At 32.5% G+C, this 23,880-nt stretch overlaps 1 protein-coding gene across 1 annotated transcript; it reads right to left on the reverse strand.

Annotated features, from left to right (window-relative positions):
• Positions 1-6,085: 6,085 nt before the first annotated feature.
• LOC127705223 (coadhesin-like) lies at positions 6,086-22,414 on the reverse strand. The gene is made up of 8 exons (XM_052209546.1): positions 22,372-22,414; positions 12,726-12,906; positions 12,452-12,505; positions 11,438-11,472; positions 8,966-9,157; positions 7,527-7,718; positions 6,908-7,084; positions 6,086-6,436 (listed from the first exon to the last, which is right to left on the reverse strand). Exons 2-8 carry the CDS (start codon positions 12,785-12,787, stop codon positions 6,246-6,248), a joined length of 903 nt encoding a protein of 300 aa, XP_052065506.1. The 5' UTR covers positions 12,788-12,906; positions 22,372-22,414; the 3' UTR covers positions 6,086-6,245.
• Between the last annotated feature and the right edge of the window lie 1,466 nt (positions 22,415-23,880).

Below are 23,880 nucleotides of genomic sequence, written 5' to 3' on the forward strand. Positions count from 1 at the left end.
CCCTTCATAATTTAATATGTATAAATTACATGTATTTTTAAAGTGCACATTGAGTGCTCCCAAGTAAGTAGTAATATGTATGTAACACTCAGAAACATGTCCATCCCCCAAACGTGTCCATAATGTCAGACGTCAACACCAAAGCGTGTCCTTTTTATGAATGCCTAAACGTGACCGATCTCCCAAACGTTTCATATCAAGCCAAAACGTCTCCCGTTTATGAACGCTCAATCGTGTCCACTGTTATTAAATCGCACATTGTTTAGATATAAACCCAACATATAATATTACAGGAACCTTCCTTTTGTTTAGTTGTTATAATGGAACAGTTACTCTCTAAAAGCCAAAAGCAATCCTGCAAGAAGCCGTTCGTGCTATACCCTGATACATTAAGATATTTCGGCATCACTGCAGTATATTAGTACAAAAATTGCAATCTTTATATTTGTTCTAAATATGTATGGAAAATCCCCCACTGGACATTAAGCAATCAACAGTCAAGAGTTAATGTACATGTATGTGTTGCAAATTGAATTTAAATACTAAATGCTAAACGTAAACAACCAAATTTGAGAAAACTAATGCCAATAAATGACCACTAAATCAATAGTTAAAGCACCACTGAGAAAACTTGCACTAGTCTAGTGAAAACTTGCAGGATAAAATGTAAAGATTTTTTAAGTGCGAAATGTCTAAAATTATAATCATATTGAGAAAAAAAATAATAGCAAGTGAAGATTATCTTTTATTGTGATATTCTTTTTCTTATCTGATGTCTATTAATTTGAGAGCAGAATTAAGGCAGTGATTTCATCTTTCACTATGCATAGTGTACCACATCTTTCACTATGCATAGTGACCATATCTTTGACTATACGGTTTACTACACCTTTCCTCGAGATGTCCTTAGATAGTAGCTTTATAAAAATAAGAAGATGTGGTATGATTGCCAATGAGACAACTCTCAACAAGAGACCAAATGACACAAATATTAACAACTATAGGTCACCGTACGGCCTTCAATAATGAGCATAGCCCATACCGCATAGTCAGCTATAAAAGACCCCGAAATGACAAATGTAAAACAATTCAAACGAGAAAACTAACGGCCTAGTTTATGTACAAAATAATGAACGAAAAACAATATGTTACACAGTAACAAACGACAACCACTTCATCTTTTTTTAGAAATCACAAAAAATCCGACGTCTTCAGTCGTGTCCCCTAGCAACAATGAATGCCGTAAACGTTAATGCATTAATACCGAGGACATATTAGAGCTATAAAAGTTTTTATAAAGTAGACAAGTTTTCGGCCAATAACAATTGTAGGACACGTTTTGGAGAGTAAAAATTCGGACACATTTTGGAGAAGTAAATAATTGGACCATTAGGGGATGTGAAATTGGACATGTTTGGGCAATTCGTGATTTGAAGAACACCTTTGGGTGAAATGGACATGTCTATCTGAGAGTGTCGAAGATATGAGAAATCAATGGTCACAAAATTTGTGTCATTAATTTTGTTACAGGTAATCCACTGATCTGAAGGCCATAGGTGGTTGATAAAAAGAATCATTCAATTAGCATATTTATTTAAATAAAATATCACATGACCTCACAGTTGGTAACATTTGCCGACCTTCATGATAAAGCTAAAGGTTGATGGAAATAAAATCCAAATTGATTGCAAGTTATACTAAAATGGTCATGACTTACAAGTATTTTTTCTCGTAAGATTTTTTGTGAAATTAGCCGCTGACCATCCAATTTATTTTTCGGGAGCATGCAACAGGAAGTTATAAGAATCAATAATTTAACAAAACAATGGATTTGTAAACAAAAAAAAACTTTTTGTCGAGCGTGCGAAATTTATTCCGCGAAAGCGAGAATTAGCGATCCTAGATTCCGTCGTCAGCGTCGGCGTCGGCGGAGTCAACATTTAGGTTCAGTCTGTGGTTAAAGTTTTTTTTAGACATTTATAACTTTGTCAAACCTTCATGGAATTTTATGAAATTTGGACCAAAGCTTGATTATGACCTAAAAACAGTATCCAAAGCAAAATTTTGAAAATATTTATTTTAATTTTTCCATATTTTACTGATAAATGGACTAAGTTTTATTTACAGTTAATATTCAGATTCAGTCTGAGGTTAAATAGATAGAAAAAGATGTGGTATGGGTGCCAATGAGACAACTCTCCATCCAAGTAACAATTTGTAAAAGTAAACCATTATAGGTCAAAGTACGGCCTTCAACACGGATCCTTGGCTCACATCGAACAGCAAGCTTTAATGGACCCCAAAAATAACTAGTGTTAAACCATTCAACCAGGAAAACCGACGGTCTAATCTATCTAAAAAACGAGAAACGAGAAACACTTATGAACCACATCAACAAACGACAACCACTGAACATCAGGTTCCTGACTTAGGATAGGTGCAAACAAATGCAGCGGTTTAAACGTTTTAATAGGCGTTAACCTTCACCCTACCTGAAAAAGTTTGTTACACATCAAATACTTTGTCGAACATTTATAGAACTTTACGAAACTTTGGCAGAATCGTTTTTATGATAAAGAGATAATGTCTGATGCAAATTTTTGAAAAGATATTTTCATTTTCAGTATTTTTCTGATAGATGGACTATTTAGTTTTTTACAGTTAACATTTACAGACAGTCTGGGATTAAATTTTGTTAACATGCTTAATTTGTAAACCTTCATAGATTGTTATGAAACTTGGACAGAAGCTAATCTTCAAGACCAAGAAATAGCCTCTAAAGAAAAAGTTTGAACTTTTTTTTAAATTCTGCATTTAACTGATAAATGGACTCACTTTTTAAGTCAACATTACACGTTTACGCTGACAGCAGCAATGGTAGGCAAGACACAGGGTTCCGCTAAACCCCTTACGAATTTTTATTTATAAATGGAATTATTTTTTGGCAGTCACCATTGCACATTAACACTCACAACTGCAATTGCAGGTGAGGAACCCTTTCCCATTTTTTTTTGTCTTGTTGCAAAATGTATGCTGTTTTGGGCATAGTCAATGACACTAACAATTTCTTAAAGATTATAATTACAATTTTTTGACTCCAATATAATCTTTATTGACTAGGATTGTCATTCTTTCTATCAACGGTTAGTGGTTCTCTCCGGCCACTCCGGCTCCCTCCACCTATTAAAAACTGACCACTACAAAATAGCCGATAGTGCAGCAGTGACTGTGCTGAAAGTGGCCTTAAAACCCCAATCAATCAATCAATGATTACATGTAGGTTAGTTTAACAGGAACCACTTATGGGAAGTCAATGATATGAGGTATGTACTATAATGCAGTTGAAGGAGCATTTGCTTATCTGATTCTATTTATATTAAGGGGCCTGCTCCCAAAATTAATTGACTATAAACTTTATAAATTTGGCTGAGCTCATATGCTAAATTTGATTAGTTCAGTTTGAGGGGAACCAGTAATCGTGAGTCAATGATATTTTGTGTGTTGTTGTACATGTATCAGCATTATAACATCTCATCCATGGAGATTAGTTGGTCAACCCCCTTAGTCATGGTCTATTGACATTAAATCTTTGGCTTATTTACATGTTACAGCGTAAAAATAAAAGGTCGAACATCAGAAAATGACAATAAGACAACCATCGACATCATCTGACATGTACATGCATATTAATATTTTTGTGAAAGAAGTTCATCCTCTCGATCTACATTGTCATATTCCTATCATATGCATAAATAAATGCAACGTGGATATATATAACAATAAGACGACAATCAAATCCCAAAGATAATTGAAAGACATCTAGAGGTCAATATACAGTCTCGCAGAATACACAAAAGCAAAAATGTACAGCCAAATGTTGAAAAGTATTATTACATATATTTGAAAGATTTAAAATATTTCACAAGTTTTTGAGTATTAGGTTCAACCTACCATTTGATAAAACTGTGATTTCATTGCGGCTAGTCTGTAAAAAGGATGTCAATTAGAGAAGCCAATACTACTGGGACATTGATTTGAGAACAAGAAAAAGACGTCTATTAGAGAGGTTTATAAAATTGGTCATAGATTTGGTATCCTCTTTTAGCATAATGTCGGATTTGGACGTCAACTTAAGGGCATACGATACAGTTTTGATCCCACGCTGAATTTTTTTACGAAAATTTGCATACAAGCTATTTTTCACATAGTCAATTCAAATATGTAATAAAAAATATACCTTCATGTGCTAAATTTAGAGATAAATGGGGTTGAAATTGAGATTGTATTTAAAATTTCAGTTTCTTGGACATTTCTATCCTTTGGACAGACATACAAAACTTTTTTGTTTCAAAAGATAAACACATGCTGATTTTTGTTAAAATATTAGGAATATCTTCTTTAATTACTAAAGAATGCTCTTAATTTGTGTAACAATCCTTTATAAATAATATTTTTTTATTAAATTTTCATGATTTTAGAAAAAAAAGCGGCATTTTTTGCTGCATATTTATCTAATTAGAACAAAATTCATCGGTGATTTTTTCATAAAAACTGGAACAAATAATATTCATACAGTATCAATTCAAATGTCATTTTAAAACAAAGGGGTCCATGTACTCGTTTTCAGGCTTATGATTAAAATCACTCGAAAAATGCATCTTTTTCCGATATGTCGCAGTTTGACGTCGTGAAAATAACATTTTACGTTAGCAACGTCATTACCTTCCATGTAACTGTATCGTATCCCCTTGAGGAATGGAGGTCGATTAGAGCCCGGACGTCAATCTGGGTCCTACATATGTATATATATTGATACAGTTGTGACGGTAAATAGACACTGATAAGACTGATAACATTTTATAGTTTTGAAAAATTGTTCACCTGTTTACTATGATAATAGGTGGAAGTATGTTCTTATTTCAAAAAGAGGGGCACTCAGCATATATTAATTTGTGCTTTAAGCAACAACTACTTGCTAAGTACCAAATGTGTTTACCACAACTTTGTATAAGTTTTAACCCGGGTATGTACATATAATATTAAAAAATTACATGTCTTTTCCAGGTTTTCTGTAAGATCATAGATTTGGTTTTCTATTACAAAGTATATCACTGGATTGAGGTCTTTGTCTAAGTGTATTATTAAAGTGCTTTGCTTTGAGCTCAGTTTATTGTTATGCAAATGTATTCATTGTGAAATAAACTCCTCCGAAACCATACAACAGAATCTCAGGAAACTTTGTAGATAATTAGAACATTTTATGTAGATGTTCGTATCCACAAGAAGTTTTATCAGTTGACTTTTGTAGGAGTTATGAGTCTTTGAAGCATGCTCATAAAGGTTCTTTAATTGACATCATTTTCATACTGGTCAATTTTTTTTTCTTTAACTTCGACCTAGCCAAGGAGAAGACATTTTCCAAGAAAGAACTAAAATAACACAGGAGTGTGCTTTCTAGCTCATCTAGCCCCAAGCGTCATGCCAGGTATTGTCATTACCTAAAACCATAAGTTATCTTCTAAAAAACAATTTCGACATTTAAACGAAATCTTTTACCAATGATATAGGGAAGATCCTTAACTAATTTACAGTTTTTGTGGGCAAACCCAGGTCAGAAATGACCACCACAAAGGAACATAAATAGAACCATACAAATAGTACATGCATGAAAGTTCTTAGATACCATCTCGCATATTAAAATCACATCATGCAGAAATGCACCTGATATGTAACTGTCCTTATTTTGAGTATTTGCTGCTATCCAAAACCAAAGTTGTGGAACATATTTTATCAGAATCATTTGGTAATCCATGCAATAAGTGTCTCCTCCATGACAGTCTTGAACATTAAAACTAAAAATTAAATAAACGACACTGCTAATTTTGGGTGTTTGGTACAGGTTGGCTGTCAATGTGCAACACAGTTAAACAAAGAACCCTATGGGCAAAACAGAAAACACTGTCAAACATTCAAACATACTATCCACACAGATCTGTGTCCACACTTGTAAATGTAAAATAAAAAATATTTACAAATTCAATAATTAAGAAATTTTGATATTATGATATATTTATTTATTGGTCAGTTATCAGAAGTAACATTAACATAGATATTGTGATTGACCCGATATTAAAACGTTTGCAAGAGTGTTACATTCCTACAAATCCTTCGGGTGGGTTTCATTATTTCCTATCCAAATATGCTGCGCATCAATTTCTTATCATATTTCTTCATGTATAGTTTGTTTAAGAATCCACTGGGCCTTCTGGTTTCTTGTCTGTTTTACAATTGACATTTCCAGCATAGTCACAATGTTTAATGTCGTCATTCCATAATCGATCATCTTTACATGTTCTTAATTCAGGTTTATTGTGAGCACATATATAATATTTCTTGCAGTCGGTTTCATGTGGAAGGTATTCTCCTGTGTTGCATTCTAAAACATATTTCCAAAAGCATTGATTATTTCAAAACAATTTTCATAAGAAGTCCCTCCAAAAATGTCTGAGCTTGTGAAGACGAAATTTAATGAATTATGACCTCATTTTCAAGTGGCATTTTCTGTTCATCTTTTTATATACATTGTATTTACATAGTGAATTAATTGATTAACATTTTCAAAACAAAAAGGCAAGCAAAGAAACAAAACACAGAGCACAAAAAATCAAAGCGAAAATTGTTGAATAATAAAGTATTCTTTTTTAACAACATCAGTTTTGAGTTCTTGATTCGTAAACAAGTTGGTCAGTTTTGTTAGCCTCATACCTTTCTTTAGTTTGATTTGTCTGAAATTACATGTTGCGGTTGTTTTATCAGATGTAAAGATACAAACATATCAATATTATAGAAATATTTTACAACGTCACACGCTTTCTACCTGTAATACAAATACAAATAAATACCTTACCTATATCAATACATTTAGTGCCTGGTTTAGGATGATTACACGTCTTTATTTTATCATCCCAGACGGTACTTTCTGGACAAACTTTCACAAATGCCCTCTTATTGCTACAAACTATGAATTTAGTGCAATCCTGTAAATTGGCTGTATACACGGCTATATTTCCCTTGCAAATTGTATCTGAAATTTGAAGTGCAAATCTTGTAAAGGCGAATTACTTTAGATATTTTTTTTATCAGTTCCGAAGTTTTGTCGAAAATTTTTTTTCTAAATGTTTAGTAGGTGTCGCTTAACACATGTTTAGAAAATAATGCACTAGACACAAGTGAATTTCATTTACAGAGAGGCCGGCGTTGTTTGGAACAAAGGTGTAAAAGTATTTTTTTCCAAACCCATGTTGTTATCCATATTTATATTAAAAATTATGTGAAAATATTTAACTTTAAAACTGTACTGTGCGGAATATAATTTATGAGATATTTTTTATAACTTGTTTACCATTATCGCGTGATGTTAAAACAAATAACAAAATCGAACATACAACTGGACACCCATTTATTATTCTCTCGATCCGTTATCATACAAATTTTCACAATTCCTTAAATGACGCAAACTAAATTACCCGGACAGTCCAACATGTCACATGACTCCGTTTGAATATCTACTTCACTTCCTTCGCAATCTTTCCCTCCCGATTGGGGTTCTGGCTTCGTGCAGGATCTTGTTCTTTCACGCGATTTTGTACCCTTCCCACAGTTAACACTGCAATCTGACCAGTCATTAAAATTTCCATAATCTGACCAGCCACCATCCTCTAAAAGAGATTGCAGTAATGGTTTACTCTGTTTAATTTTACAAGATATGAGTAACAGCCATAGAGAATATATTAGCGCTAAAAGTTTTGAGACGTTCTAGTGTCTTAAGGATGTACACCTCTGAGGACCCAAAAATTTCTAGAATTAAACTTTTTTTTTTAACCTGATTTTTGTGTTTATATGACTGTAAAAAATAATTGGTGAAGAAAAAATCATATGGTGATGCACTTCTTTTTTGCTACAAATATTTGAAAGTACCCAATTTTGATGATTTTCCCATTTTTCATCAATTTTTACCCAATTTTGGGCTAATATTATGAAAAGTCACAGTTTCACAATTAAACTTTTTTTCATACTGTCACTAAAGATGAAGTGGACCAATCTGAATAAAATTAACTTAAAAAAACTATGGGTAGGTGTTAATATAAGAAAGTTTTATAAAATTTTGTTGCTTTATCGTGTCAAATTTACCATGTTGTCAATTTTGTAAATTTGGAATTTTTCTCTTTTTTAGAACAAAAAGCATATTATTTCAACTTCTTTGTTATAAATGATTGACAAAATACATATCTAAGAAATTTGAAAAGAAAAAATTGATATGGGATATACATGTATCTGGTAAAATCATTTTTTGTACACCTCACCCATTTTCTCAATATTTTGGCTAATGAGACTGACTTGATTGGTTATAAAATTTGAAAATCTTATTACTCAAAAACTACTTACTGTAAATACACAATTTTTTCACAGAGTTAAGTTTGATTAAAATATTTTTTAAATTCATTGATATTGACTGAAACGTCAGAAGAATACATCCTTATGGCGATTTTGGGCGATATTAAAATTTGACACGTTTGAGCAGAGAAAATAATTGGACACATTTGGGGAATTGAAATTGGATACGTTTGAGCGATTTGTAATTTTGGGATGCGTTTGAGCGAACTGGATACGTTTGAGCGGGGGGATGGACACGTTTTAGAGTGTTACATATTTATTTTTAACTCAAAGGTAAACAGTTTGTGACAACTAACTGAAGTATGTGAAAGCTCAACCTTGTAATTCAACGTGAAAATTGCATGTTTTGTTCACTGACATTGATGTCTTAGACAAGATTAAGTGTAATAAGAAATTGAAGAAGCTAGAGGCTCTAAGAACCTCCGCTGCTCACTTGGATATATGTTAATTTTCAACATTGAAGACTTAAATACGGTCCAGGTGAGCTTAAAATGAATGACTTTGATCGTACTTGGACATTCCTTAAGTCTACATGGTCTACTTTGTTCTCTTTTCGAAGACCCAACGCACTGTTTTCCGCCATGCTGAGGTTTAGGATTGTTGCATTTCCTTGTACTTAACCCGTATTCCATTCCAGCTCCACAAGTTACACTGCATCCACCATACCACCTGACATGTTCAAAATCACTCCATCCACCATCCACTATAAATAGTATACGTTATAATGAGATGGTCGAATTTTTCTGATTAATTATAAACATTTGTGTGTGACTTGTGTCGAATTATTACTTTATTCAAATAACTTTATATTTCAACTTATTTTTTAAAAAAATAATGAAATTGGTGTTTTAAGAAAACACTATAACCATTTTCTACCACATGGTTATGTCATCATTAACCCATTTCTCTGACGTCAGTCTATTGTTCTTACTGTAGATTATTTTTCAAGAATCCACTGACCATAGTATTAACTTAATAATTACACCTTATGTAAGAATCCTAGGTTTTGATTGGTTGATAGCCAGTGTATTTTTCATCAATTTACTTTTATCAAATGAATATCGTTCATTTTTAACAGCGCCGGGGTATATGCAAAAAGGATATGCCTTTCTTACCCTCTCTGCCGTGGTATTTGCCAAAAAATACTCTATCCGACTGGACGCTTGTAATGTCACGATCATCAATGCGTTTTATGTCACGATCATCAATGCGTTTTGTACGTTAACATTCGGTGTAATTAAACAGATATAACATGTTCTTGAGGGGTATTTGCGAAAAATATCAGTCTTGAGAATGAATTTCCCTCAGCTTACGGCTCGAGAAATTTAACATTCTCGCGACTGGTATTTTTCGCAAATACCCCTCCTTAACATGATATATCTGTTCAGAGAACTTATATTATAACTTTAAACTTTTAACTTTTGATCTTTTATCCTCTCAAAAACGAATGACATGTGTAGGAATCGAACCCGCGCGTATTTTCTTCATAATCAATAGAGTCTTCAGTCTATGCATGATACCACTAGACCACGATGGCTGACTTCAACCATGATATGAATAGTACTCTTAAAGCGCTTAATTGTCAATACATGTCATTTAACTGTATTTCTGTCTCATTGATAATTCGCCTTTGTAATCTAATAAAATATATATATCTTGGTTTGTTCATGTTTATTGAATTTGTTTTATTTTGGGTGTTTTTTTTTTTGACAGTAAAAACAGAAACAAAATCATCGCCATTATATGAAAATGAAATATATAATACTTCTACATGTTCTATGATTAAAACAATATTTTGGTCCAGAAAAAAAATTCAATGAAAAATTTCATTCCGGGTACAAGGTTCGAACTTTGCACTGTTAATATCACCGTTATGACATTCGATACCAACGACTAGACGATCACGGCTATGAACAGCTTGATGGTAAGTTTATGAAATCAACATAATTATTTATTGTACATCCGTAGCAAGAGCAAGTATGATGGCGATTCAGAATGCGTACCACAGATAAAACTAGTGTATTGACCGGTGAACGATATATGCCAAATGTAATAACGTTAAAATAATCTTAACTTAATGAAACGGAAACAGTTTAAGCAAAATCTAAATATAATTAATTGTTCAATTTAAATCGTAAGCACATAATTTTAATACTTTAGGAAAGCAACATGAATTTGAGCATTATGAATTGGCAGATTAATGGCATCTACGCTAATAATACTTATTTGATTAAAAAACGGCTTAACGGTGTTTAGTCTTCAATATACAAAATTATGTTGCTAAATATTATATGTATAAATTTTGTAAGGTTCTAAATTTTGGTAAATAAAATTTTTTAACTTTTCAAAACAAGATAAATTAATTCTGTATATTAATATATGTTTTTTTTGAATAAATTAAATATACCAAAATCTATTCGATTTGAATAATTTGTAATGATTAAACATTAAATGAAATATGTATATACAAAAATAAAATCTGGTGTTAAAAAGTGGAGCTAACACCCCATTTAAGTTATCTTAAACTTATGTTAACTTGCCAAATGTCTAAATATAGATGCGAACCGTGAGGATATAATCATTTCCAGCTATTATAGAATAAAAAAGACAAAATACGAAACTCTTTTTATGAAATATCGTTGATTCATTGTCAAAACGTAAAACAGACAGTCGTTTTACTAGAAATGGGTTAAGCTAGAGAATTGATAAGAAGTAGTGGATTCGGAAACGATAATCAAATTGCGACTAAAGTCGCTCGTTGATTATCGTTTACGAATCCACTACTTCTTATCAATTCTCTACTACAGAAACAATAATCAGAACTTATAACGATTTTCCGAACTAACTCTACTTTGCAGATGTTTTTTTTTTTTTTTTTTTTTTTGTATATATCGTCCACTAAAGAATTGCAATGTATTCTGGTACGCTTTTGCAATGTAAAATTCTGACTACAAATTAAAGTACTAAGCTTAAACTGGCTTACATGAACAACGACAACGGTATGTTTTGGTGGTGAAGCTGTAAAACATGAAAGCATTATTATTAATAAATGTTAGATCATTATCAAAAAACTAAATGAAATCCTATTTGAAATTGATTGGAAGCATCTCCTACTAACAGATTATACAGAAATAAAAGAAGAATGTGTTCGAAGACATGAATGCCCCCGCTCAAGCTTGCTTATAATATGTGAAAATACTTTTGGGACGGACGGAAGGACGGACGGTCAATTGTAACACTGAATGCACCCTTCGCCTAGCGGAGGGGGCATAATAAATATAAGGTTCACGAACATCCATTTGTTACTTTTATGAGACAGTGTTGTACACAAGCCGCCAAAAATATTGACAATGACACACATCGATGCATCTTATTTTAGCAGAGGGTATGACTTTTGACATTGAAATTCTAGCTAGAGCATTGGTATCAACAGGAAATGGGTATGGTGAGAGTTGGCTGAATCGAAATTAGACCGAAATCATACTGTAAGATCATACAACAAACCATAGTCATTCCAAAGGTATAGAAAGTTTTTGAATAAATTTAGTAACGAACACCGAAGATCTGTAAAGAACATTGCGTACTGTAAATGGACAAAAGTGCAACCGAGTGATATATGAATACGCAATCCCAATCAGTAGGGGAAAAGGATACAGTGAAATATTATTTACATGTATATTATTTTAAAAATTATTAATGCAAAATTATTAATATATCCACCATGTATCATAATTGGTAGTGAAAATAGTACAGTAAAAATGCAACATAGAACTATAATAGAAAAAAGACTTAATTAAACAATATCAGTGGAACAAAACGACATGAAACAAAATATGCGTCCTGTTTGAAACGCTGAATACTTGAAAAGGTCAACTAGTAGTAAATTATACATTCTGTAATGAAAACACTGTATGTTAGATTTAACATTTTTTACTTTGAAAAAATAGTTATTCAGTGTCATTATGTTTTTTTTTAAAAAACAAGCTTGTTTACTTACAAATAAAACCTTCCTACTCTATGACGCACTTTCTTCGAACATGTCTGACAGTGTCTGAAAAAAATTAAAATCTGCATTTAAAAAACTTATTCATATGTGTTCTACATTTTTTTTTCAATAACACATTTTAACACGTAAAAATTACATACCATAAATAGTATAAAAGCAAGACGGAAGTTTTCATTAGTCTAACAACTAGCAGATGACCTATTCCAGATGATAAACCCAAAGTTGTCACTTTGTACCTGAAAAAGTGTCCATCATAAAAACTTACCCATATATTTCGGATATTGTGAAAGCCAAAACCAGCAGACACAAACCAATAAGATTCTTCATGGTTGTCTTCTTTTGAAAAGTCGATTCTATTGATTTGGAAACACAATTTTGGCGCCGTTTATATCTGTGTCGGATTCTTCGAGGGTGTCTCTAATTAACAGAAATGTCCTCTTTGCGGACTGAAATATGCAAAATTCATGAATTTATCAAAAAATACCAAATGCATCAACTGTTTTCTAATTTTTGCATACGGTTTTTTGATAACTTCAATGGTTAGAAGAAATTTCTTCTCTTTAAGAAACAACAAAATCAGAAACTTGCGTAAAACTATGAGAATATTCAACGACAGAAATTTCTTCTCTCAGACCTTAGAAGAAGTACATAGAGAAGTCAGTTTAATAGAAGAAATTTCTATTATTCGATACAAAATAAAATCATTAAAGCAGTAAGTTCATTGGAAAAAACTTCTTCTATCAAACGTAATATGAATTACTTCAAGCTGATCGCTCGTTGAAAGAAATTTCTTCTATCAGAATTAAAACCTCAAATGAAATATTTAATCTTAGCCGTTAGTTTGTTGGACGAAATTTCTTCTATCAAACCTACATTTAGATCTAAAATGAAACACATGTAGATATTAGTTGGTTAGAAGAAAGTTTTTATTAAACCTGACCTAAAATGTAATATTTGTGGCAGTTAGTAAGTCTGACGAAATTTCTTCTAACAAACCTTTAATGAAATATTTGAAGCAGTTAGTCCGTTGGAAAGAAATTTCTTCTATCAGACATAGACCTATAATGTAAAATCAAATACTTGTGGCAGTTAGTAAGTTGGAAGAAATTTCTTCTATCAGACCTACATGTAGATCTAAAATGAAAAACATGTAGCTGTTAGAACGTTGGAAGAAATTTCTTCCGACAAACTATCAGACTTAGACCTAAAATATATAATCTAAATTAGAATATTTGGAGCACTTGGTTAGTTGGAAACATTTCTATCTAGCTTTAAATAAAATTAGATCATATGTAGAAATTATATTAATTATGAAGCAAATAACGTAACTGTGAGTAACATAACAATATACATGGCAAGTTATCTTGAAATCACATGAATTTACCTGACATTTTGGCATTAAACAGTATAAAAAAAATAAGTGTAGCCGAACATAATTAGGTTTGGATTTTTTTGTCCTATTTTGGGGAAGGCTATTTTCGGGTCACACAACTTTAAACTTTCATAAAAAATAAATCTGTTTGACAAGCAAATAATTCCTTTAGAAAGGCATCCCACCTTTGCACAGACAGAACAAAAATGATCGGTGCGTTCGAAGGAAATTTTCACTTTAAATTTTCTAATTTTAAAAACAAAAATATGTTTACATGAATATATAATTGCATTACCTGTTCACAAACACTCAAAATGTTACAGCGTTGAAATACAATATTGGTATGAGTATATAAGTAAATGATACATGAACGCATGCTGATTAATCGATTTAAGTAATGGCAGCTGTTATAAAACTCAAATGGGCATGTCTTTCTACACGTTTTAAATCACTGTCCATGTACATGTACATAATGTCTGTAATCACAGATGTTGTTAGACAATTTGATTTGTTTTTAAATCTAATACTCGTGGCAGTTAGTCAGTCGGAAGAAATTTCTTCTAACAAACCTTCAATGAAATATTTGAAGCATTTGGTCCGTTGGAAGACATTTCTTCTATAAGGCATAGACCCTAAAATGAAATACTTGTGGCAGATAGTAAGTTGGGAGAAATTTCTTCTATCAGACCTACATGTAGATCTAAAATGAAAAACATGTAGCTGTTAGAAAGTTGGAAGAAATTTCATCCAACAAACTCTCAGACATAGACCTAAGATATATAATCTTAATTAGAATATTTGGAGCACTTAGTTCGTTGGAAACATTTCTATCAAGATCATTTGTAGAAATTATATTAATTATGAAGCAAATAATGTGACAGTGAGTAACATAATAATATGCATGGCAATTTATCTTGTAATCACTTGGATTTGCCTGACATTTTGGCATCAAACTGTATAAAAAAAGAAATGTTGCTGAACATAATGTGTTTTGGTGTCCTATTTTGGGGAAGGGTATTTTCGGGTCACACAACTTTAAATTTTAATAAAAAAAATAAAGCTGATTGACAAGCAAATATTTTTTTTAAAAAGGCATCCCGCCTTTGTACCGACAGAATAAGAATGATCGGTGCGTTCGAAGGATATGTCCACTTAAAATTTTCTAATTTTAAAAACAAAAAAATGTTCACCAGAATATATAATTGCATTACCTGTAAGTCGGAAAAATTTCTTCTTACAAACCTTCAATGAAATATTTGAAGCAGTTAGTCTGTTGGAAGAAACTTATTGTATCAAATATAGACCTAAAATGAAATACTTGTGGTAATTAGTAAGTTGGAAGAAATGTCTTCTATTAGACCTACATCTAGATCTAAAATGAAAAACATGTAGCTGTTTTGTTGTGATGTTACACTATTGTTTCAGGTAGGGTGAAGGTTGGCGCCGCGCCTATTAAAACGTTAAAACCCGCTGCAGTTGTTTGCACCTGTCCTAAGTCAGGAACCTAATGTTCAGTGGTTGTCCTTTGTTGATGTGGTTCATAAGTGTTTTTCGTTTCTCGTTTTTTATATAGATTAGACCGTTGGTTTTCCTGTTTGAATGGTTTTACACTAGTCATTTTTGGGGCCCTTGCTAGCTTGCTGTTCTGTGTGAGTCAAAGCTCCGTGTTAAAGGCCGTACTTTGACCTATAATGGTTTACTTTTACAAATTGTGACTTGGAGGGAGAGTTGTCTCAATGGCACTCATACCACATATTCTTATATCTAGTTAGAAATGTAGTGTAATGATTGTGGATGGTCATGTAAATACTGGATTTAACCAAATTGATAACACCATTGAAAATATCACATTTATTGTACGATCATGCCGACAAGCTAACAACATCCGGTTTAACAAGTATAGCTAATTACCAAAAAGGTTAAATACCAAAAGAAATAAGAAAGTGCCAAATGAATATTTATTGATATTACATTCCTCTCCTTTTACTAAACAAATATCTTTATTTTTTCTCTTGTTTAAAATTTTTAAAAACCTAATCCCCAAAATACTGAACATGGGTTTTTTGGTTTAAAATGTCAATTGACCTGAGTATCAATTGAATGTATGAAAATACTTCAATGTTCATAATACTAAATTCTTGACTAGAATTTGATTTTCACTATAGACATTTTGATTTTCACTATATTTCCTTTCAGTTAATCTTTTGGTATGTGTGACATTTCTCATATATGTATCACGATCATCATTTTGAACAACAACACTATTTCCATGCTTCTTCAGCAGTATGAATTGTTTCGGATTAAAAGTTGTAGACAATTTAAAACCTCCATTTTGTTTCCCTAAAACAGAATCTCCTGCTTTCAAATCATTTGTTGCCGCATTCATTCTTGCATCCGTTTATTGTTTTCCTTTTTCCTTCCTTTGACTATCTCGGTCACGCACTTCTGTGTCATCATGAGAACAAATCTGAATATCCGGTAGTTTTGTGCGAAGCTTACGGTTAAATAACAATGCAGCTGGGCTTACTCCTGTAGTACAATGAAGTGTAGACCTGTAAATTTTGAAATAAGTTTGTATTTCAGTACTCAAGTTCTTTTTCTCAGAATTCGCAATACGCATGCGCTTCAACAATGAACGGTTCTGACGTTCTATCCCCCCGTTGGCAGCTGGCCATAAGGGTGTTATTCTCCTGTGCATGATACCATTTTGGTCCAAGTAGCGTTGTGTCACTGATGAACTGAGGTCCAATGTCAGTTGCGATCGAAATAGGTAAACCATGTATTGTAAACATCTTGTCCAGAGCATCCACTACTCGGTCTGCACTTGTACTTTTACTCATTTTTGTCACTTCCAACCAAATTGAATAGTAATCGACAACGGTAAATAGATATTCTCAAGACGGTAACGGTCTTAGAAAATCTGCTGATATCTGTTCGGAAGAGAAGTTCGAATCATCGGTTCTGGTTTCTCTGGGTTTGCAACAAGCTGGCACCCATAACAATACTTACAATATTCTTCAATAATCTTGTCAATGTTTGGCCACTAAACTTTTCATCTTAATCTTTGTTTCATCAAAACAATTTTAGGATGTCCCTCTTGTCTTAGCTTCAGTATTTGATTCCTCAATTCAGTCGGTATAACAAGTCTTGTTTCACGAAGAACAATATGACCTATTGCACTAAGTTCCTGTTTCACTGTCACATAGTGTATGTTTAGCAATTCATGTCACCTTCCATTTAACGAACAATTTCTAATGTTTTCAAGTTCTTTGTCATTAAGCGACAATTTATCCACATCTTCGATCTTTACAGCGTTTGGTGTAGATTCATTTGCAACAAAACGTACATACTTCTCGGATTGATTTATTTTTCCTTCATTTGATCCATTTTTCGGTAAAACTAACAACCGTGATAAAGAATCTGCAATATTCTGTGATCCTGGAATATATTTTACAATATATTTGAAAGGTTGCATTCTAAGTATCCACCTTTCAACTCGAGCACACGGTTTTGACTAAGGAGAGAATATGAATTCCAATGGAAGATGATCAGTTAGCAACTCGAAATCATGCCCGAGTAAATGCATATGGAACCTTTCACAGGCCCATACCAATCCTAACCCCTCCTTTTCGGTTTGTGAATATTTCCTTTCTATAGTTGTGAGACTTCGGCTTGCATAGCATATAACTTTGTATTCATCATTCTGTTTCTATACAAGAACGGTACCTAAGCCTACAGGACTGGTTTCTGCAATAACTTGAGTTTTTGGATTCAAGTTGAAGTAGCTTAAATTAGACGCATCCACCACACTCTTCTTTAACTTTTCAAACGAATCATTTTGTTCTGGTCTCCAGTGAAATTTTGTGTCTTTGTGAAGTAAGCGGTGTAGTGGTTCTGCTACAGTTGCTACATTTGGTATGAAACGACCAACAAAATTAACTAATACAAGAAAAACTCCTTATCTCAGAAACTGATTCTGGTCTTCTAGCATTTTCTATTGCTTCAACTTTAGACTGAGACACACCAATTCCATGTTCTGATAACATATGACCCATAAATTCAATGTTTGCCATATTGAATTTGCACTTGTCAATATATTAAGTGTCAGTTTTGTCTTCTAGTCTTTGAAAAAAAGCACTGAGTCTTTCATTATGCTCATTAGAAGTTGATCCATAAAAAACAACATCATCAAAACTTTTTCGTACTCCTTGAAATACTTGACTCATTACTTTGTTATACATCTCCGAGCGCAGTTTATTCAAAACATAAGCCTTTCGCGCTATTCCTTTATGCGTTATGAAAGCAGTTATCTTTCTTGAATCTGGTGTCAGTTCAATTTGATGGTACGCAAGATTAATATCTAACTTGAAGATTTTACTTTGATTCAAATCTTAATTACCTCATCCACAGTTGGTATCGTGTACCTTTATCGCATGACTGCTTGATTTGACCGCCTCATGTCAACGCATATTCGAATATCACCATTCTTCTTTGGTACAACCACAATTGGCGATGTTCACTGACTTGGTCCATTTACTTCCTCTATAATGTCCTGTTCTATAAGTTCATCTAGTTTTTTTTCTTTCTGAGAAACCTGGTAACTAATACAAGGTCATAAAATGATTTTTTTGCAGTGTTTTTGTTTTGTTGCTTATCAAGAAAGCTTTGAAGACCACTGGAGATTGAAATTTGAGACTTCGTTCGACATTTTCTTCGAAGTTTTAACAGACGAAATTTGGGGGGAGGGTTTATGGCATTGGATAATGTTGGCTTTTCAAGAATCAATTGAAAATGTCACAAATTCTAAAAACAAAGAAATAAGAAAACAAAACTATCGAATCTATTATTACTTTTTTCATTGTTATTATTAATAACAGTGACAGAGTTTATCGCTAAACGATTGTTGACATAATTGCCACGGAAGCGACGTGACATTGTTGATGAAATAAAGAAGTTCCGGTAAGTAAGCGTGGCTAACAGGTTAGTTGAGGCCATTGACGTATAAAGCTTACGTTTATACGTATAGCTTTATCTGTATTGTAAAATAACTGATTGCAGTATAAACCTCTTTGAACTACATTTGTCTATTACTTGGTCGCAAATACCCTCGTCTACATTAGCAAAATTGCAGTAAATTGCTTTCTGTCGTAACCTATTTATAAATTGTTCAATAGTTTCTTCGGGGTTTTGTTCCATTGCCCGAAATTGGTTCCTTTGAAAAGAATTATTAACTTGAGGTGTAAAGTGATTGTTCAAAATTTCTACAGTTACGTCGTACACTATTTCCTCTTCTCCTGGTTCTCGTTCTTCCAGCGTATAATACATATCTTGTACTTCATTCCAGCACTTTGCAACAATAATGCTTTCTTCTGTTGTGCCTCGACAACTCCTTTACTTGTTGCGTACAAATTAAACGATCGAAGCCAGCGTGCCCATCTTTGTCCCAACGAATTAATGTCATTTCCAACGTAAAAAAATGGAATTAAAACCACATCAGACAATATTGGACGTGCATCTGCCATCTCATGTTATCCTCGATTATCCTCGTAGCCAAATTGCAGTGTATTGATTGTTGATGGTCATGCAAATACTGGATTTAACCAAACTGATAACACCATTGAAAGTATAACATTTATTGAACGATCATGCAGACAAGCTAACAACATCCAGTTTTACAAGTATAGCTAATTACTAAAAAGGTTAAAGGTTTTACAAGTATAGCTAATTACTAAAAAGGTAAAAAAAAGAAAGTACCAAATGAATATATGTTGATATTACAAGAAAGTTGGAAGAAATTTCTTCCAACAAACTATCAGACTTAGACCTAAAATATATAATCTTAATTCGAATATTTATTTTACTTATATGTAATATAAATATTGTTTATACAAACAAGCATTCCATCTTACAAATATAATTAATACCTTGTGAAATCTGCTAACATCATGGATACATTTAACATACGCAGACCACCTGTTATATTTTGAGAATAATTTCTATGGCATTTGACACTTTGAAGTTACAAATGGAATCTCACCAGAAGGCACATTTATCTTTTCTTAATCAGATACATGTCACAAACAATCAGTCTTGGTGAGAACATGCAGATTATGATACCAGATCTTATATAAAATTTATTACACAGCAATTAGTTTATTATCTGAAGCCCAGTGAGGTAAGTCTCCTCCTACAATATGACTGATGTACCCAATCTGTGTGTAAAGCCATATGCATAGTCTTTGTATAATCAATTTCTTGGTTCATAACAGTCTGACTAGTTAATATAGTTAACAGTGCTAATATTCAATTTACCACCAACCATCCCCTTCATAACATCTTCAATAATGTTTCATGACAAAGGAAACATCTCAGCATTTTTACTAGTGAGATATATTTTTCTTTTTTATATTTCCTTGATGGAATTTTATCACTGTTCATTTCTAAAATTTCATTCATCCCCAAGCATTTCGGGGACAAATTTTATCAAATTCATTCAAGCGCCAGTTTGATAGACCCCTGCTACTCTACTAGCATATGGGCTATCCCCATGCAGACGCATACCCCGACTGCAGATGAGATGTCTAGGCTTATCCCCTCGTGGAGACGCCTCGCTCTTTCGACATTCCTATGCTGGCGCATTGTTGGGCAGGCAGGTTCTTCCTCACACTGAAGGTTGCAAGCTGACTTGCTAAGGCAGGAACTCAAAATTCTATTTTCATGCTGAGTGCTTTTCAATGGCCAAAACTAGTTTGATTTTAGTATTATTGATAATAGAATTATTATTTATTCTACATATCTTTCTGCTTTGAGCCGGTATGATTTGCTGAGACTATGTTTTGGTTTACACACAGAAACTCCTTATGTATAACGTGCTTTAGTTTGTTTGGAGCTTGTATTTGGTCTACAATGATCAATTATGTGAGTTGTTGTCTTGACTTTTACATAACACTCTGTAACAATCAGCTGAACGTTTTAATCATGTTCTATTTTGAAGGAAATATTAAGCTTCTCAAGAATCCAAATTAGTGTTTGTCAAACTGCTATATATCCAATAATTATTTTCCGATAAAGTGCGTGGTTCAAATTTTTTTTAATTTTTATATATTTGTCAAAGGGTCAAAGTAAATATATTTTGTCAAAATTTTATGAAAATTAAACGAGCCAAATTAATTTTAGTCAAGGTGTTTGGTACCACTTTAATTGAGATTTGCTCTATCAGTAGAGTTTTACTTGAACTAAATATTGGACTCTGGGACTTCTTATCAATATACACAGAATATAATTTATCTGAAATTACAGCTGTAAAAATACAGGTTGATGTGATCATTAAACATTTCATTTCATCAGTGGAAGGCTTGCATAACGAAACTTAAGTCATTGGGACAGGTTAATACAATATATCTCAAAATATCTAGTATGCCTACCATTGGGACATGGAATGTTCTGCTCACAGACATTAGACATTTGAAATATGAGTATTTGCATACCAATTGACAATAACAAAATATTAAACAACCACCTCCCAAAACTATCTAGCCTTATATAAAATAAAATTAGATCATTTGTAGAAATTATATTAATTATGAGGCAAATTACGTGACTGTGAGTAATTGAACAATATGCATGGCAATTTATCTTGAAATCACATGGATTTACCTGACATTTTGGCATCAAACAGTATAAAAAAGAAGTGTAGCTGAACATAATTAGGTATGATTTTTTTGGTCCTATTTTGGGGAAGGGTATTTTCGGGTCACACAAATTTAAACTTTAATAAAAAAACATAAACCTAAAACAACCAGACCAAAGAGCAGAAAACATTCCAAGGCTACCAATGGGTCTTCAACACAGCGAGAAAATCCCGCACCCGGAGGCGGGCTTCAGCTGACCTCTAAACAAAAATGTGTACTAGTTCAGTGAGAGTGGACTTCACACTAAACTCCAAAACATATAAATGAACTAAAATTAATAAAAAATACAAGACTACGAAAGGCCAGAGGCTCCTGACTTGGGACAAGCGCAAAAATGCGGCGGGGTTAAACATGTTCTGTGAGATCTCAACCCTCCCCCTATACATCTAGCCAATGTAGAATAAACAAACACGCAGCAATGCGCACAGTAAAACTCAGTTTAAAAGAAGTCCGAGTCCGATGTTATAAAAGGTAACAGAACAAACTTAGCAAAATGACAATGATACATAAATTAACAAAGGACTGCTAGACTTCAATTAAACTGATTGAAAGATTATGTCTTCATCATATGAAAACGAAGCACAATCCCTCCCGTTAGGGGTTTAGTATCATGCCATCATTAAATATATGAAAAGTACATAACCCGTATCATGCCAACAACTGGCTTTATAATAAATGTGTTTATTTCCGATGTATTTCTGTTTGACAAGCAAACAATTATTTTAAAAAGACATCCCACCTTTGCACAGACAGAATAAGAATGATCGGTGCGTTCAAATGATATGTTCATATTACATTTTCTAAATTTAGAAACAATAAATGTTCAAAAAAATATATAATTGCATTACCTGTTCTCAGAGACACTCAAAATGTTACAGCATTGAAATACAATATTGTTATGAGTAAGTAAATGATACATGAACGCTTGCTGATTATTCGATTTAAGTAATGACAGCTGTTATAAAAATCAAATGAGCATGACTTTCTACACGTTTAAAATCTCTGTACATGAACATGTACATAATGTCCGTAATCATAGAGGTTTTTCGACAATTTGAATTTTGTTTAAATTTACGGAATTTCCATCTGCTATACAATGTAGGGTTCCAAAAGGTTAATAAGACAGCAACCCAAATTCAACTATATTTGAAAAAAAACGATTTACCATTTTACTTCCAATAAAATTATTTTTTCTATAATCAATGTCACTTTTATTCATGTTTTCCAAAATATTTTAGAAAAACGCAATCAAGAGCAATGATTATTTTTTAAGATTATGATCTGAACCATTTTTAAGCAGGTATAATTTGTTTAGATTTTCATCAATTTTTAAATCGTAGTAAACTGTTTGAAAATAGGTCTAGTATATCAAAACATTCCGGAGTTACATTGTAACCTTACTTTTTATAACATCTTATTCAATATAATTTACATAATTAAATAAATTGAGCATTTGCATGAGCTGTCCTATCTTCATCAAGGAATTGTATATTTAAAGATAAATAACAGTCTTAAGTTTTAGAATAAGGTTTCAGCTTTATAATGATATCAACTATTTTTTTTTATTTTTTTTTTTTTTTGCCTTTCATGGTTGTCGAGCGTTTAGAAAAAAATTAAAAACACTGTATTTTTTGTTTTGTAATCCGGATGAAACTCTCTCAAATTTGACGACCGAGGTCTATTTTAACAAGACTTTTAATTAAACGTTTAATGCAAACATAGGTCGAAAAGGCATAACAATGATACCTAAGGGGTTACCTTTTACATGGAAGAATAGTTTATACTTGTCTTGTGTTATATCCTCCTTAATATCTTCTCAATCAAAATGACCCACTGAATTCAGATGACCGATACATATATAACAGAAAATGGACCTCCGTTATGATTCTTTATATTATTTCTCATACTTCCGATCGAAACAGACAAGGATTATCGCTCTGCGAGAGTCCCGATTAATCTCGATCCGTTTCCATTTCCTTTAAATATACAATTCCTTGCCTACATCAAGGAATTGTATATTTTAATATACAATTCCTTGATTAAACAGAAGAAAATCTGTGGAATGTCATCAGTTGCAATATGTATTAATTAAAAAATTACACGTGGACAAGATGTTCCCCAGAAAATTAAGGTACGCCTAATCAGTTATGCACACCCCAGGGTACACGCTACTGTCACATGGAAAATTACTGCTTCACCTGTAATCAGACATGTAACTAAACAGTTGACCGACCATGCCACTACAGCTATAAAAGTTTTTCGTTAAATCAAAATGAAAATCTTTATTTATATTAAAAATTTTAGAACTAAAAAGAATCTACTTTGACATTTAAGAAGTAAATTAATTTAACATGAAA

The sequence above is a fragment of the Mytilus californianus genome, unplaced genomic scaffold (assembly GCF_021869535.1).
Source record: "Mytilus californianus isolate M0D057914Y unplaced genomic scaffold, xbMytCali1.0.p SCAF_1, whole genome shotgun sequence".
In the NCBI taxonomy this organism is placed as follows: Eukaryota; Metazoa; Mollusca; class Bivalvia; order Mytilida; family Mytilidae; genus Mytilus; species Mytilus californianus.